The sequence below is a fragment of the Lontra canadensis genome, unplaced genomic scaffold (assembly GCF_010015895.1).
Source record: "Lontra canadensis isolate GAN:19392208 unplaced genomic scaffold, GSC_riverotter_1.0 scaffold5, whole genome shotgun sequence".
Taxonomy (NCBI): domain Eukaryota; kingdom Metazoa; phylum Chordata; class Mammalia; order Carnivora; family Mustelidae; genus Lontra; species Lontra canadensis.
In genome coordinates this window covers 16,412,042-16,427,198 of record NW_022630999.1, presented here as the reverse complement: position 1 = coordinate 16,427,198, position 15,157 = coordinate 16,412,042, and the positions used below count along the sequence as shown (strand labels likewise).

Sequence of the window (15,157 nt, the reverse complement as noted above, 5' to 3'; positions counted from 1 at the left end):
ATAATGTTTTCCAAATTCAAACATTTTGTGGCATGAATCAGTACTTCATTGTTTTTTAAAAACAACTGTTCTGTTGAGATTTTCACTCCTCTTTATGGCTAAGTAATATTCTATTTTGTGGACATGCCACGTTTTATTCACTCAGTCATCAGCTGATGGCTATTGGGCTCTTTTCACTTTGGGGCTACCAGGAATAATGGCGCTATGAACATTTGTATACAAGTTTTTGTGTAGGGGTGTATGTTTTCATTTCTCTTGTGTAGATATCTAGGAGCAGAATTAGTGGGTCACATGGTAACTCTGTGTTTACCTTTTTGAGGAATTATCAAATTGTTTTTCAAAGTTGTTGAACCATATTATTTTTTTAAAGTGAACTCTGTCCCCAGCATGGTGCTTGAACTCATGCCCCTGAGATCAAGAGCCGCATGCTCTACGGACTGAGCCAGCCAGGCGCTCCGGCTGTGCCATTTTACATTCCCACCAGCAATAATGACAGTTCCACTTTTTCCACATCTTGGTAACACGTGTTATTGTCTTTTTGATGATAGCCATCATCGTGGGTATGAAGTGGCCCTTCACTGAAGCCTTGATTTGCTTTTTCCTGGTGACTAGCGATGGGGAGCATCTTCCCACGTGCTTATTGACCATTTCCACATCTTTGGAGAAAAATCTGAAATCCTTTGCCCATTTGGAATTAGGTTGTCTTGTGACTCTTGAGTTCTAATCTCTCTTTCTATATTCTGGACATTAGATCCTTATCAGATATATAACTTGTATTTTCTCCTATTTTATGTGCTGACTTTTCACTTTCTTAATAGTGACCTTTGAAGCACACACACTATTTTTCTTTGTCACTTGTCTTTTAAGAAACATCTTTCAAGGGGCGCCTGGGTGGCTCAGTTGGTTAAGCAGCTGCCTTCAGCTCAGGTCATGATCTCAGGGTCCTGGAATGGAGCCCCGCGTCGGGCTCTCTGCTCAGCGGGGAGCCTGCTTCTCCCTCTCCCTCTGCCTGCCTCTCTGCCTACTTGTGCTCTCTCTCCATTTCTCTAATAAATAAATAAAATTTAAAAAAAAAAAGAAATGTCTTTCAAAAGTCTTACTTTAAAAATAGCTTTATTGAGTTATAATTGACACATACTAAATTTTACGTATTGAAGTGCACAATTTGGCAAGCTTTGACATATGCAAACATCATGAAAATAGCTCTACAATCAAGATAATGCCCCACAGTTTCTTTCTGCCCCTTAGTCATCCTTTCTTTTTGTCCCTTCCTGCGCCGTCCAACCTCCATCCTCATCCTCTTTTCTATTACTGTATATTAGTTTGCATTTCCTAGAATTTTATCTAAATGGAATCACACAGTATATACTCTTCTGTTCTGGCTTCTTTCGTATAGCATAATTATTCTGAGATGCATCAGTTAGTATGAGTATCAATAGTTCATTCCTTTTTATTGCTGAGCGGTATTCCATTGTATGGATAAACCACAGTTTATCTAGTCACCTGTGGATGGATGTTCGGGTTGTTTCTAGTTTGGGGCTGTTATGAACATTTGTGCTAAAGTTTGTATGGATACATGATTTCACTGGTCTTGGTTATCTAGAAAATACCTGGTAAATATTTGAGTAACAGTTTCATTTCTTGAGCATCTCTGGTAGTACCAGGCTCTGGGCTAAATGCTTATTTAATCTTACATCTCTGCAAGGTTAGTGTTAATAGTCCTTCCTTTCCAAAAACTAAAACCAGTTCAGACAGGTCAAGGGGCTGGCTCAGGTCATGGGTCTAGGGTCTTTCTGACTTGGGATTTGAATTCAGGTCTGGTGCTTTGAAGGCCGTGTCCGCTTTTTCCCCCTCCCCTCAAAATATGTCCACTGTCTCCCTTTATTCTTGAAATCTAAGACTCATTGAATCTTCAAACCACAAAGTTTTTATTTTTTAATTTTTTAAAAAAGATTTAATTTACTCATTCACGAGAGACAGAAAGAGAGAGGCAGAGGCAGAGAGAGAAGCAGACTCCTCTTGGAGCAGGAGTCCGATGCAGGACTCAATCCCAGGACCCCGGGGCCACCACCTGAGCTGAAGGCAGATGCCTAACCAACTGAGCCACCCAGGTGCCCAGACCACAACATTTTTAAATTAAAAACTACTATAAATTACTAAAAAAAATTAATATAAATTTTGAAATGCACAAAAGACATAAAGATTAATAAAACAAATATGGTAGGTAAGCCACAAGATAGTAAGAAATGAAACCTTGCCAACATAGTTAAATCTCCCTTGGGTACCCTTCCCCGGCCTTCCGCAGAGGCCCCCACTGACCTGAATTTGAACCACATGGTTTGGACTTCATGCGTAAGAGTAGAGTGGTTAAAACCAGGGATTCCCCACTTCTTGGATGCCTGATCTGGAGCAAGCACAGAGCCTCTCAAAGCTGCAGTATCCCTACCTATAAATGTCCCTACCTATATATATATATAAAATATAACAGGCCTCAAAGGGTCGCTGTAGAGATTCAATGAAACAAACCATGTGAAACAATTAATATGGTGCCTGGCACAAAGGAAGGTTTAGTAAGTGGCAGCAAATGTCAGTACCAGAGCCTTAGAACCGTGGATGTGGGTTCATAAAATCTTCAAGTTAGAAGGGAGCATGGGGAACATGGAGCCCATCACCCCCCCCCCACTTCTGCACCCACTCATCAGTGGGGGAGCAGGGGAGACAAAGGCATTTTCTGTTTCAAAGTGATTTCCTGTCTAGGGAGTGAATGTCTGTCTCTTTCTCGCAATATCCAAAGTGCCTTGTGAATCCACAGGTCTGCCCAGAAACAAGTGATGAGGGCCCTGAGCAGCCAATGGAAGTATGCTGGCCTTTCTACCTGTCTGGGGAGCCCCCACCTCCCCATCCTGCCCTGTTTAAGGCAGCTTTGCCCAAGTGGGGGGTATTTCCAGCTTTGTGGTTTTCACTTCCACTTTTACCAGGTGGGAGGAGTAGCCTCCAGTGGACAAATCAGATTCCTTCTCAGCTCCAGCTTCAAGAGGTAAGCCAGGCGTTCAGGGTCCCAGATACCCAGGCAGCGGCGGAGGCAGCAGCAGCAGGAGCAGCAGGAAGTGTGGGGAAGTCCAGAGGCCAGAACCATGGAAGACCAGCGCGACCTCATCTCCAACCATGAGCAGCTGCCCATGCTGGGCCAGCGCCCCAGTGCCCCAGAGAGGTACGTGTGAGCTGCTGGAGAGAGCACGCAAATCCTGGACCACACAGACAGGCCTGGGTGCTGCAGGGGGAACACTGGACAGGGAGCCATGGGGGGATGGATCCAGGCCCTGACTCTGGGTGGTTTTCAGCAAGTCTCTGGCCTGCTCTGGGCTTCTGTCCTCCCTCCTGTAAAATGGGGGAGCTTCTCCAGGGCAGGTGTTTTAAATTTCTTTGCATGATACACTTTTGTTCTCAATCTCAAGACAGCCGCAAATTCTCCTCCTAGACTTTCACACAGTATCAGCGGCTTCACAAACCGCCTGAAGGTGGACTGTGAATCCTGGGTTAGAAACCTTGGACTAGATTTGGAAAATGTTATGGATCCAGAGTTTCTCAAAGAGGATGGTAGAAGCTGCTTATCACAGTGGAGTTTCTCCCTAATCACCACGGATAGATGTATGCGTTTGTAACAGGGAAGTGTAGTTGCCGGTGTTTGTAGAGTAGATGGACATGTCTGCCATTACTGGAGAGATGCTGGGAGGAGGCAGGAAAAGACAAAGGTGGTGGAGGGCTTCTGGCTAAATTTTTAGAAGGGGCTGAAGGTTGACATGGGTCATGCCCTGCCTGTGTCCCTCTCCCTTGTAGCAAGGGGCCAGTGCAACCATCCAGGGGACTCCAGGACCCCTTTCCCAGCCCCAGCATTGTTTCATCCAGGTGTTTCCCTGAAAAAGAAAGAAAGGAAGGAAGAAAGGAAGAAAGAAGAAAGAAAGAAAAGAAAAGAAAAGAAGAGAAAAGAAAAAGAAAGAAAGAAAAGAAAGAAAGAGTTAGAATGCAGCTACTCCATAGCCCTACTCTCCCCAGTCTTTAAAAAGTAATTTGCAAATTGGGGCAATTGACTGTCTCAGTCTGTAGAGCATGTGACTCTTAATCTCAGGGTTGTGAGTTTGAGCCCCATGTTGGGCGTAGAGATGACTTAAACATCTTAAAAAAAAAAAAAGTAGTTTACAAATTATAGGGACTCAGAGCTGTGATGTCAGCTGTTGCCAGGCAGAAAGGGCTTTGGGAGAGACACTCAGAGATGTTATGAGGAACTGCATTCTAGGGGACAGGGGTGACCCGATATAGACTATAGAGCATGCCTGTGAAAATCCCAAAGAATCCCAGGGCTAGGAGGGCTGACTCTCCTGGGAGGGCTAGATTCTGGTCTAAGTTCTGCTGTCGTCATATGTGACATAGACAAATTGCTACTTCTTTTGGGTCTCAGTAATAATAAAAGCAATGATGATACTAGACATGATAATTGTTCCCTTTCACTGACTACCTGTCACCAGTCCTCAGCCAGGGTAATTTCTATGATGAGTTATGTGCTAAATCCAACCCTAACTCTTATAAGTCCAGTACTTTTATTAGCCGCTTTTTACGTAAGAGAAAATTGAGACGTTGTTAGGCTTTATTAGTTAGCAGCTTACCGAGTTATGACAGCTAGTGAGTATTGGAGTCAGAATTTGAATCCAGGACTAGCCTGATTTCAAAGTGTGAGCTCGCTCTATCATCTGGCCTCCTTGTAGAGGCAGGATTTGCAGAGAGGGCCAGGAGGGCCACCCAGTAAGTCGCAGGCCTTGTGCAAGCTCAGTGTACAGAGAGGGTGCCCCCTCCTCAAATCCTTGCCTGGTTTCCCTTTCCTTCAGGGACTGCTTCTAAAACTGGCCCCGGTCCTGTGTGCTCGGTCCATTCCAGCTTGAGCCTGTTTCTCAGACCCCTTTGTGAACTCTTCTGCCTCGCAACATTTGTATCATGGTTCCTGCTAGTTCTGGTTGGCTCCTGACTTCAGTCATTTATTATTATTATTTTTCATTCAAGAAGGAGGCAATGGAAAGAAGGAAATGAAGAGAGTGGTGGCAAGAGTTGGCAGTCAGCCAGAACCAGGGTATCCGCATTCAAAAAGAGGAAGAAAGCCAGATGCTAAAGTTAACTATTAACTCCTCTGAGAATAGTACTCAATGCTAACTGTCCCTAGGTATGGATCCAAGAGCTTTACTCTCATGATTTTTTTTTTTTTTTTTTGTCTTGAGACTTTATTTATTTGAGAGAGAGAGAGTACGTGACAGAGAGAAAAGGAGAGCAGGCTCAGGGAACCCTACGACAACATGGGACTCAATCCCATGACCCTGGGATCATGATCTGAGCCAAAGACAGAGCCTTAACCTGCTGAGCCACCCAGGCGCCCCTACTCTCATGATCTTATTTTATGTAGCAACTCTTTAAGTAGCTATTCCTACCTCAGGTTCCTCAGAGGGGTTGACTTGCCCCTGCTCCCTGAACTAAGGGGGTGGCAGAGCCAGGATTCTATGCCAGGTCTCATCTCCAATATGACCCTGTAGATTCTTTGGCCTTCCGAGAAACTGAGGTTCAGAGAAGGTACAGTGGAAGGAAGAACTGGGATTGGATTGCGTGTGGGGTTGTGGAAGGGGTGAGCATGGAGACGAGCTGGAGAGCTTGAACCAGGCAAGACCCAGCCTTGGGTGGACGTTCACAGAAGCCAGGCCACCCCTGTTTCTGGAAAAGGCCAAGAAGCAGTACTTGTTTTCCACTCCTGTCTGGTCTCCTCCTTTTCCCCACGCGGAGTTTTTGCTTTCTCCTAACAGAACAGCAATCTTTTGGGCTGGACCTTGGCCCAGAACATGCAGAGGACTGGCAAGCAAAGAGCCAATGAAAATGAACTATATATGTGATGTCATGAGTTACTAGGCAGAAGGGTCTCCTGGAGTTTCCTAAACTGTCCTTGTAGGTTCCCAGAGCAAGCAGGGTACAGTGACAGACTGACAGTTGCTAGTGGGGTTCTGGTAGTCCCACCCCAGTGAGGTGGAAGAAAACGGGCCAGGAGCTCTCAGGGTCCTGGGGCAGAATCCTTATATTCCCTAAACTGTGACATGTTCATGTGTTCCCAAAAACAAAGCCCAACAGCTAGCTCCAAGGACTATCTGAGGTCTGGCCACCCCGCCCTGTGCAGCCAACTTGTTTAGAGAATGTGAGACACTCTCCCAGTCACACAGGCTCAGGCACCGTACTCCTACTGAAATCCACCCTGGTGGATAGTGCCATCTGAAATACGTAGGTGGTCACAGATCTTACCTCAAAGAAGAAACCACCAAATCCTAGAATTGCGCAGGTGAGAGGCACCCACATGGCAAGCCCAGACAATGGGAGAGACTTGCTCAAAGCCAAGGAGAGTGTGGGGCAGAGGATGTGTCCCCAGAGTGGGTGGTCTGACTCTGCTCCTGTCTGACTTCATCCACTGGCCCCAGCCTGCTCCTAAAATGTCAAGGCTTCACTTCTCGTTTTCAGGTGGGCCACATGCTCTGCTGTCCAGGGCCCACTTCCTTCCCTTTTCTCTGATTTTACTGCAGGGGTTGGGTAGGTAGGGGGGTGAAAACCCCCTTCCCCTTGAGGGCAGTCCTGATCCTCAGTAGACCCCCTCAGAAGGAACCCAGAGAGAACCTCTATGGTAAGCCCTTGTTGCAAAGGTGGGACTGAGGCCCAGAAAGGACAAGGCACTTGTCCCTGACTCTTCCCCAGTCATCCTAGGTCCAGGGGCACTGCTAGGATTTCTGCAGGGCTGTAGGAGGAGCAAAGGTTGGAACTGTGGGGCCGGGGCATGTCTTCAAGCTGGACAAGTGTCCACAGGCACTTGTTGTTTGTGCTTAATGTGTGTTAGGGGTAGCTGAGGGGGTGGCAGAGCTGACGGAAATGGGAGGCATTCCCCTGCTCTCAGTCAGTCCATGGGCCAGCCACCTCTGTGGACCCTACCCTGACCTATCTCCTTCCCCCCAACAGCAAGTGCAGCCGGGGAGCTCTGTACACAGGCTTTTCTGTCCTGGTGGCTCTGCTCCTGGCTGGCCAGGCCACCACCGCCTACTTCCTGTACCAGCAGCAGGGCCGGCTGGACAAGCTGACCATCACCTCACAGAACCTGCAGCTGGAGAATCTGCGCATGAAGCTTCCCAAACGTGCGTGCTCCACCTCCATCCTGACCTCTCCCACCCACCATCCTTCCCTCAAGACCCCATCCCGGCCCCCAGCTGGGCCCACTCTCTTCTCCCTTGGGTCTGGGATTCCAGCCCCTTCTCACTAGGTTGGAGATCTCAGTTCCCAAGAGGAGTACTCTCTTCCCTGAGCACTGGGACCACACCCATACTGTACATCCTGTCCCCACAGCTCCCAAGCCTTTGAACAAGATGAGGGTTGCCACCCCCATGCTGATGCAGGCGCTGCCCATGCCAGACCTGCTCCGGGAGGTAAGGACGACCTTAGGGCAGTAGAACAGGGAGGTGTCATCTAGCATGGGGAGGGCAGGTGCTGAGGGACAGGGGACGACACCTGAGCAGCAAAAGTCCAGTCAAGGGGGAGGAAAGAGCCTCTTCAGTCCATCCCTGGGATGTTTACAAAAGGCTTCTCGTTTCCCAGAGCATCTCACAGCCGCCTCCCTTTTGTCATAAATGGGTGATGTTTCTGTCATGAAACAATGCCCTGGGCAGAAAAGCTTATGCAGATCTGACCACTAAGGACGTTGATGCAGTAAAGTGACTTGTTTGAGCTCTCCTACTTGGGCTCCTACTCCCGGGGTGGTGGAGACAGGTCTGTTCCTGTGGGGCACCTGGAACTCCTGCCTCTTACCCAGACCTGGAGCACTGGCTCTGTTCCAGGGCCCCTCCTCTGTGGGTCAGTACTGGTGACCCCCTTTTCTTTCCTTCCACAGCCCTTGAAGAATGCCACCAAGTATGGCAACATGACACAGGACCACGTGATGCATGTGCTTCTGGTGAGTGGGACCCCACCATGGCCCTGCCTGCCCACCCAGGTTCCCCTGACACTGTCCTCCAGGGCCTGCACCATTCCGGACTCACTGGATTAGTGAAAGAATGCCAGTGTGGCCCTTCAGCATCATCTGTAGTCTAGCCGTCCACTTTTTTGAGTGTTTGAGACGGAGGATCTGAGGCCCAAAGTCTGGAAGTGACTTGCTCAAGATGCCCATTTTTCCTTCCCAAGTTTCTGCTGCATGTCTACTCTGTACCAGGCACTGTGCAAGGCTCTGGGCTCACACTGGGAAGAAATCAGACTCTGCTTTCGACCCCACGGGGGTCCCAGGCTAACATGGGAGATAGACAAGTGACTAGGTGATAAGGGACTGGCAGGAGAAAGCAGCAGAGGACCCAAATGAGTGGGGGGAGTGGAGGGGGTGTTGAGGAAGGGAGACCTAGAGGATGGGTAGGGGTCTGCAAGGAGTAGAAGACTGGGGGTTATGGGTAGGACCAGGCCTGGACTCTGAACTCCCGGCCCTGGGATCGTACAGCTGTGCAGCTGGAAGGCCCTTGCTGCCTCCCCTGTCCTTGGCTCCATTATGGCAGAGGTCCAAGGGAAGGTGGGTGGCACGTTTCACCTTGTCTGCCAGAGAGCTTTTTAGACCTTCCTTCCTGTCTTGCTACCCCACAGGAGGCCGACCCCCTGAAGGTGTACCCGAAGCTGAAGGGGAGCTTCCCAGAGAACCTGAAACACCTTAAGAACACCATGGGGCCCCTGGACTGGAAGGTCAGCAGCTCCCCCTGCGCTGGTTCCCTCTCATCCCTGACATCTAGGACAGGGCTGGGAGAGGCTCCACGAGGGCTGGGCCAGGGAGGCCAACCTCAGGAAGCTAGAGGCGGGGCGCCAGCCCCAACAAAGCCATAGCCATGAAGAGGGCTCGGAGTGAGGAACCACCTCGACCAAACTCCATGGGTCTCTAAGCAGGAACCCAGCTACAGCTGGACTCAGCTGCTGGGTCCCTCTTGGACCCTCCACGTCTGTCCCCAGGGGCAAAGTCGGGCAGGGTTGGAGGGAGCTATGGAGCCTGACCCCTTGCTTCGATCCCGTCAGGTCTTCGAGAGCTGGATGTATCAGTGGCTCCTGTTCGAAATGAGCAAGAACTCCCTGGAGAATAAGCCTGAGGTTCCACTAAAAGGTATGGGGAGCGGGAGCCTTGGGATGCCAGGGCTTCTGGAAGCTCCCTCAGTGCTCTCTGGGAGCTGCAGAGGTTAGGACCTAGAGCACTCCCAGATCCAAGCCCTGGCACTCTCCCAGTCTCTAACTCTCCCTCCTGTCTCTCCTGCCTGTTCCTTCTGGGCTTGGCTGCTCCTCCGCACTCCCCTTAGAGGATGACCTCCGTCGTGGGGGACGGCACTGCACACGTGGGCCTGGAGCAAAATGACCCGACACATCCCATCACATATCATCACAGTGACCTTCTCCACTCAACCCTGCACAGGCTCTCGTGAGGGGGCTGGGGCAGGGCTCATGAGCCCAGCTGCAGAGGGACCTCCCCGAGCTCACACAGCCAGTATGGGCCGGACGATTTTCTAAACCTAGATTTGTAGAAGGCACCTTTGATGCCATTGTGACTAAGTCCCAGCTGATGTCCGAAGCCCTCTACAATGTGCTCAAAGAAAGCCCCATTTGCAGTCGGATAACTCAGTAACAGAGGCTCAGACTTCCCTAGATGCCCATTGCTTTTCTCAGAAATAAGAATCACTGGAGCAATTCCAAACTTTAATAGGCATTGAGTGTCCGAAGAAATCACCAAGTTCTAGGATAAGTGCGCCATGTGGCCATTCACATCCTCTTCGATCTCACACCTTGTTGGCTCAGGCCTCAGTTTCCCCCATCGGTGCCAGGGGTAGAGTGAGCATCGCCACCTGGGCAGAAGGCATTAGGCCCACAGCAGCGGTATGTGGATTCTGCTGAGACTCTGGCCCAGGGTCTGCTCACTCACCGTGTCTTCACCATGCCTGTCGCTTCAGCACTGACCCAGTGCCAGGAGGAGGTCAGCCGCGTCCCCGCCGTCCACCCTGGCACATTCAGGCCCCAGTGCGACGAGAACGGCAACTATAAGCCGCTCCAGTGCTATGGGAGCACCGGCTACTGCTGGTGCGTCTTCCCCAACGGCACCGAGGTCCCCCACACCAGGAGCCGTGGGCGCCGTAACTGCAGGGGTAAGCAGTGCCCACTCAGCCGGGGAGTGCCCAAGGAGCAGAAGTGCCGAGAAGGCGGAGCGTGAGAAGGGCCTCCTGGCACACCTGGTACAGCTACCCAGCTGCCCCTTTATCCACCTACCCATGCACTCCTCATCGGTCCATCGGTCCTTCCTTTCCTTACATCCACTCATCTACTCACTCACCTGTCCTTTCGTCCTTCTTCTGTGAACGTCACGCAGCTGGCCACCGCCCGTGGTGCACCCAGGGGTCTACAGGTCTGCCCATCTCATGTCCTCACTCCCTCCCTGGGCCTGCCCTGGGCACACCCAGCAACAGTCCTGCCTCCACCAGGCACGAGGCCGGTGGCCAGGCTGGGAAGGAGGACCCTGGCCCCTTGCCAATGGGTGTGGGAGGCTGGACTGTCAAGTGACACACGGCCTTGCTGCTCCCTTGCAGAGCCACTGGACATGGAAGACCTGTCATCCGGGCTGGGTATGACCAAGCAGGACCTGGGCCAAGGTAAGGGCCCCTGCAGGAGTCACCCAGGCTCCAGCAGCTTAGCCCCCGGGAGGCCGAATCCCTCAGGGCCAGAGGGCCGGCACAGCACGACCGTGGGCTGTCCTCCAACCTCCCCGGGACATCCATTTCACACCGGACGACCACCATTAGGGGCTGCAGGGGTGGAGACTCCTCACCTCTGAGATCCCAGGATGCTGGGAAGGGGCAGGGACGACAGGAGACCCCAAACCTAACCTGCTTCTCGTCTCTGTAGTGGCCGTATGAGAAGAGCAGACGCTGACGCCGGCACACAGCCCGCCCTGCATGGCCACCGCCTCCTTGCTCCCCTCCATCCCCCAACCCTAGCCCCTCTTCTCCTTCTCTCACACACTGCTCCCCCACTCCCTGTCTCCCACTGTGCACCGCCTTCCGGGACACCCTGGCTCCTGGCTCTCCATCATCCTTAGACACCAGTCACGTCAGCGAACACAGATTTAATGATGCAGGAGGGCCCTGTGGCCTGACCCCCCATCGATCAGCAGGAACGCGTGGCCCGAGGCGGTAGACTAGGAGCTCCGTGCTATGGGAGCTTCAGCCTCCAACATGGAGCCCCAAGATCCAGGCCCACGGATGACATGGAAGGTACATGGAGAGGAGACAGTGCTCCCCCACACCCAACAAGTCTGCCCTTTTGACCTTGCCTTTCTAGCCTGTTTAGCTGGGGGAAGAGCCACCCTTCCCCTCTCCAGCAGCACACCCAGAAGAACCAGCCTCTTTACAACGCCCCCACCCTGCCCACCCCTTCCCTCTGTGCAGCCAAGCTTATCACCCGCCCTCAGGGCCACAGCTCTGAGAATAAAAGGTAGTAAGTAGGACACTTCTGGCTCCTGATTGTTGTTGGGATCTGGCTCATGGACCCCAAGGAGGTAACCGAGACCTAGAATCCAGTGGTCTGGATGGGAGGGCACAGCCCAGGGAGCCCAACCCCAGATGCCCGTGGGGCCTGGCCAGGCTGTGGGCATGCACTTTGGACAAAGATGCTCTTGGTTTCCATGGTAACACACAGGCACACTCTACTTCCAAAAAAAAAAAATAGGCTCTTGCCCAGAGTTGTTTAAGTTCAAGTTCCTCTTGGTCCAGCTTCCATTTTTCCCCAGCTCCCGGTTTTCACTTCCCTACTAAGGACCGCGTGAGTGAGGACGGACAGCAGTGACACAGGCCCCAGTGTCGGGACCGCCAGGAAGCAGGGGCTGTGGGGAACCAGGAGCTCATGCCCTACGTAGACCAGACCCCTGTTCTAGACCAACACACTTGGCGGGGGAGAGAAGCTAATACGGGGCAGGGCCCTGAGAGAAGGGTGCAGATGGATGCCAACCCAGGTCTCTAAGATCTCTGCCCAGCTCTCTCCTCTCCCGCATACCTTCTTACTCTCGCTGGCAGAAGGCTCAAAGCCCTGGAGAGAAAGCTCCCTGTCCTCTGGGGCTCCACACTGCTCTGTGCAACGGCACTGCTGCCCTCACCACATCCTGGAGATGTGTCACCCTGACGTAGCTATGGAGTTCATACATTTCTTGCCTTCATCATTCTAGAACCTTCATTATTTGGACACGAGGGCGACTCAATCCTAACTGGTTTACCTGCTCCTACTCTGCCCACGGTCCCTATTCCTCACCAGGTACCTCTGGGGACCTGCCTCCAACTCACACCCAAACTTCCAAAGGTGGTCATCCCCCACTGCCCCTCTTCTACTTCCTGCCTCTGGATCTTGGCCTGCCCCTAACCCAACAACCATGACGATGTGCGAGGTCCCCCTTAGCGGAGAGGCCACTTTGGAGAATCTCGTTCTCTGGCGACCTGTCCGTTCCACTTACCACAGGGTCCCAGAGCCCTGGTGTGTAGTCAAGAGCCAACCCTGTGCTGTGGTTTGTTCACCTCCAAGTGTCAGCCAGACTCTCCCTTCTAGGAGTAAGTCAACTGCAAAACAGTCGTCGCGGATGCACTGGGCACTCGCACCTTTCCTTCAAGCCTTTTATTTTCTGAGTTGTTACAAAAAACCACAAACAGGGAAAACTGACAGAATTACAAAGCCTCTGCATCAGCCAGAGACCAGAGATGTGGAAGGAGCTGCAGGCTGGGCCTTGCTAGGTCTGCAGGGCCCAGAGGTGGAAAGTCCAAGGCCTCTGGGCCTGTTGGGTTTGAAGGGAGAGGGGCGGGTCACTTAAAAAAATATATATATACTGTACACATCTCTAGGAAGCAATCTGTGTCAGGACAGAAGTCAGACGCGGAGTCAGCGAGTGCAAGTCCCCGGAGCTGGACGCTTGGCCGCCGCCCCCTCGGACCAGCCTCCCTGCAGGGCTCACTGCTCGGCCAGCGCGGACACAGCTCGGCTGGCGGGCTTCTTCTGGGGAGGGAGGGGAGTTAAAGATTCAGTTCCAGCCCGTGGTGGGCGGAGGGCTGAGGCACGGGGCTGGTCGCCACTTGGCTAGGAAATCCCTGGGTGAAGGAAACACATCCAGCCGTGAGATTTCCCGACCATTTTCTCCAAAGAGAAAAAAATAAAATCAAAATCTGGGGTCTCTGATGCAGGGGAGAAGCCTGAGCCACAGCGGGCACTTCAGCACGGACTGGGTCCCAGGAACGCAGCCAAGCGCTCTGGTGCCCCGCCTCACTCAATCCTCACTGCCAGCCAGGCAGGCTCTGGGTCCCCGCCCTTTCCGGGAGGCTGGTGGCTGCTGGGGTCCCATCAGCCCCTTCCCCACCACCTGGGAAGCACAGCTCCATCGGAATGGCTTATCCTGAGGAAACCGTCTTCCTCCCAATGAGGAATGCCCTCAAATGACAAGAACACAAGGAAGTGGACAGTGGTGGGGAGGGACCGAGCTGTACTTGACCTCAAGCCTCACCCTCCTCTGCAAAGCAGCACTACCCCAGTGCCCATACCCAGGGAGGGTTGTGTTGGTTGCTGCCATCACTATTCTGGATCCTTCTGATTCTGCAGCTCTGATTCCCGGCACTGCCTCACTGGCCCCACTGACCTTGAGGGACGGAACCACTCTCTCCAGCCCCCGGTCCTTCCCCCGCTCCTTCCCCCTGCCTGGGCCCTGCGACCAGGCCAGATGCTAGAGCTACGCTCCCACCCACACCAGGAGGGGAGGTCGGCAGGGATCCCTGGGCCCGGAAGCATACCTGTCGCCGCGGGCCCCTCAGACTGTCTGCTCTGCCGTCTTCTTCTGTGAGGAGACAAGCATGAGAGGCTCCTGGGCCTGAAGCAGCTCCCCCTCCAACCCCGTACGCTGTCCACCCCCGCCCGCCCCAGAAGCGGATGTGATGGTTCTTTCCTGAGGACTCGCAGCTCTCCCCAGAACAGATACTGGGTATACAGGGGTCCCCAAGGGCAGGGGTGGGGCCCCATTTACCCAGGAGGCTGAAGCCAACAAATGCTCAGCTTTTCTGAACACAGCTGAGGCTCCACTGGCCACAGCGAAAACGGCCCCGTGTGAGGTGTGGAGGGCCCTCTATTCCAGTGATCAGTCTTTGGAACCCATAAAGCAGAGGGGTGTATTTCTGCAGTGGGGACACGCCCCTGGCTGGGGTACACAAATCCCAGGGTATGTCTCTTCTCCCCTCAGCCTACCTGGCTGGCCTCCCTGCCCCCCACCTCGAGGCTCTCCTTTCTTTATCTGTCCCAAGAACATCCTTCTACCTCACAGATAAAGACGGGGGTCACTCCCATGGCTTCTACACACACACACACACACACACACACACACACACACACCCCAAGTCCCTTCCCCTCAGGGTGGCACCTGCCTTCCACCCATCTTCAGTGTGTCACAATTCACAAGCCCTCAGCCCCTGGACCCTGAGAACGGACGTGAAGCAGGGACCAGGTCTGGCACACACGGGTTGGGGCTGATCACATTCACCCTGGGGACCAGGTCTTGGTCCTTCTCCCGGCTGGAGACCGCTCAAGAACTCACGCTACCTTTTTCTTCTTTTTCTTCTGGAATGGCGAGTCAGGGTCTTTGGCTGAGGCCTTTTTTACTTTCTTCTTCTTTTCCTTTTTTTCCTTGTCTTTCTTTTCTAAGGAAACAAAGTAAACCCCCCTAAGTAACAGAAGCATTGGTGGTGGGGGGAGGTCAATGTCAAGAGATAGGGCTGGTCTCAAGGGATCCTAGAACCAACCACTCCTTCCAATGCCAGGTCCCCAGTGCTGCCCACACTTTGGGGACCCATCAAAACACAGGCCCCAGGCCTGCAACCACCTGCACTGGTCCGAGTGGCCATGGGCCTGCCTCGTGGTTTCGGCCCCATTCACGGACCACCTGGACTATTACTATTTTTCTTTTACTCACGTTTTAAAACTTGTACACATTTACTTTAAGAAGTGACATTCTACCGTAACGAGAATATCACCTAAGGAAGAGACAAGGCTGGATGAAAGGAGTTTCCACAGCACA

At 52.5% G+C, this 15,157-nt stretch overlaps 2 protein-coding genes across 12 annotated transcripts in view; one reads left to right on the top strand and one right to left on the bottom strand.

The window, feature by feature from the left end:
* The first annotated feature begins 3,054 nt into the window (after window positions 1–3,054).
* On the top strand, window positions 3,055–11,483 carry CD74 (CD74 molecule). 2 transcript variants are annotated; one of them, XM_032851554.1, is made up of 9 exons: window positions 3,055–3,211; window positions 7,027–7,199; window positions 7,408–7,487; window positions 7,949–8,011; window positions 8,683–8,778; window positions 9,103–9,187; window positions 10,023–10,214; window positions 10,653–10,715; window positions 10,969–11,483. In XM_032851554.1, the coding sequence occupies exons 1-9, from the start codon at window positions 3,135–3,137 to the stop codon at window positions 10,977–10,979; spliced, it is 840 nt and encodes a 279-aa protein (XP_032707445.1). In that variant the 5' UTR covers window positions 3,055–3,134; the 3' UTR covers window positions 10,980–11,483. The 2 variants fall into 2 exon arrangements, with proteins under 2 accessions (XP_032707445.1, XP_032707447.1); XM_032851556.1 differs by lacking the exon at window positions 10,023–10,214 and having other exon boundaries at window positions 3,057–3,211.
* Window positions 11,484–12,781: 1,298 nt separating this feature from the next.
* The window catches only part of TCOF1 (treacle ribosome biogenesis factor 1), a 37,178-nt gene continuing 34,802 nt past the window's right edge, over window positions 12,782–15,157 (bottom strand). For all 10 annotated transcript variants that reach the window (XM_032851543.1, XM_032851547.1, XM_032851544.1 and 7 more), the window contains 3 exons: window positions 14,683–14,780; window positions 13,884–13,927; window positions 12,782–13,190 (listed from right to left, as the gene is read on the bottom strand). In XM_032851543.1, the coding sequence (XP_032707434.1) occupies window positions 13,901–13,927; window positions 14,683–14,780 (125 nt within the window). In that variant the 3' untranslated portion in view covers window positions 12,782–13,190; window positions 13,884–13,900. The remainder of the gene's footprint in view (window positions 13,191–13,883; window positions 13,928–14,682; window positions 14,781–15,157) is intronic.

Coding starts and splice junctions, on each gene's coding strand:
- CD74 (XM_032851554.1), top strand. CDS start 3,135: ATGGAAGACCAGCGCGACCTCATCTCCAACCATGAGCAGCTGCCCATG. Junction 7,488..7,948: donor TGCCAGACCTGCTCCGGGAG/GTAAGGACGACC, acceptor TTCCTTCCACAG/CCCTTGAAGAATGCCACCAA. Junction 8,012..8,682: donor ACGTGATGCATGTGCTTCTG/GTGAGTGGGACC, acceptor GCTACCCCACAG/GAGGCCGACCCCCTGAAGGT.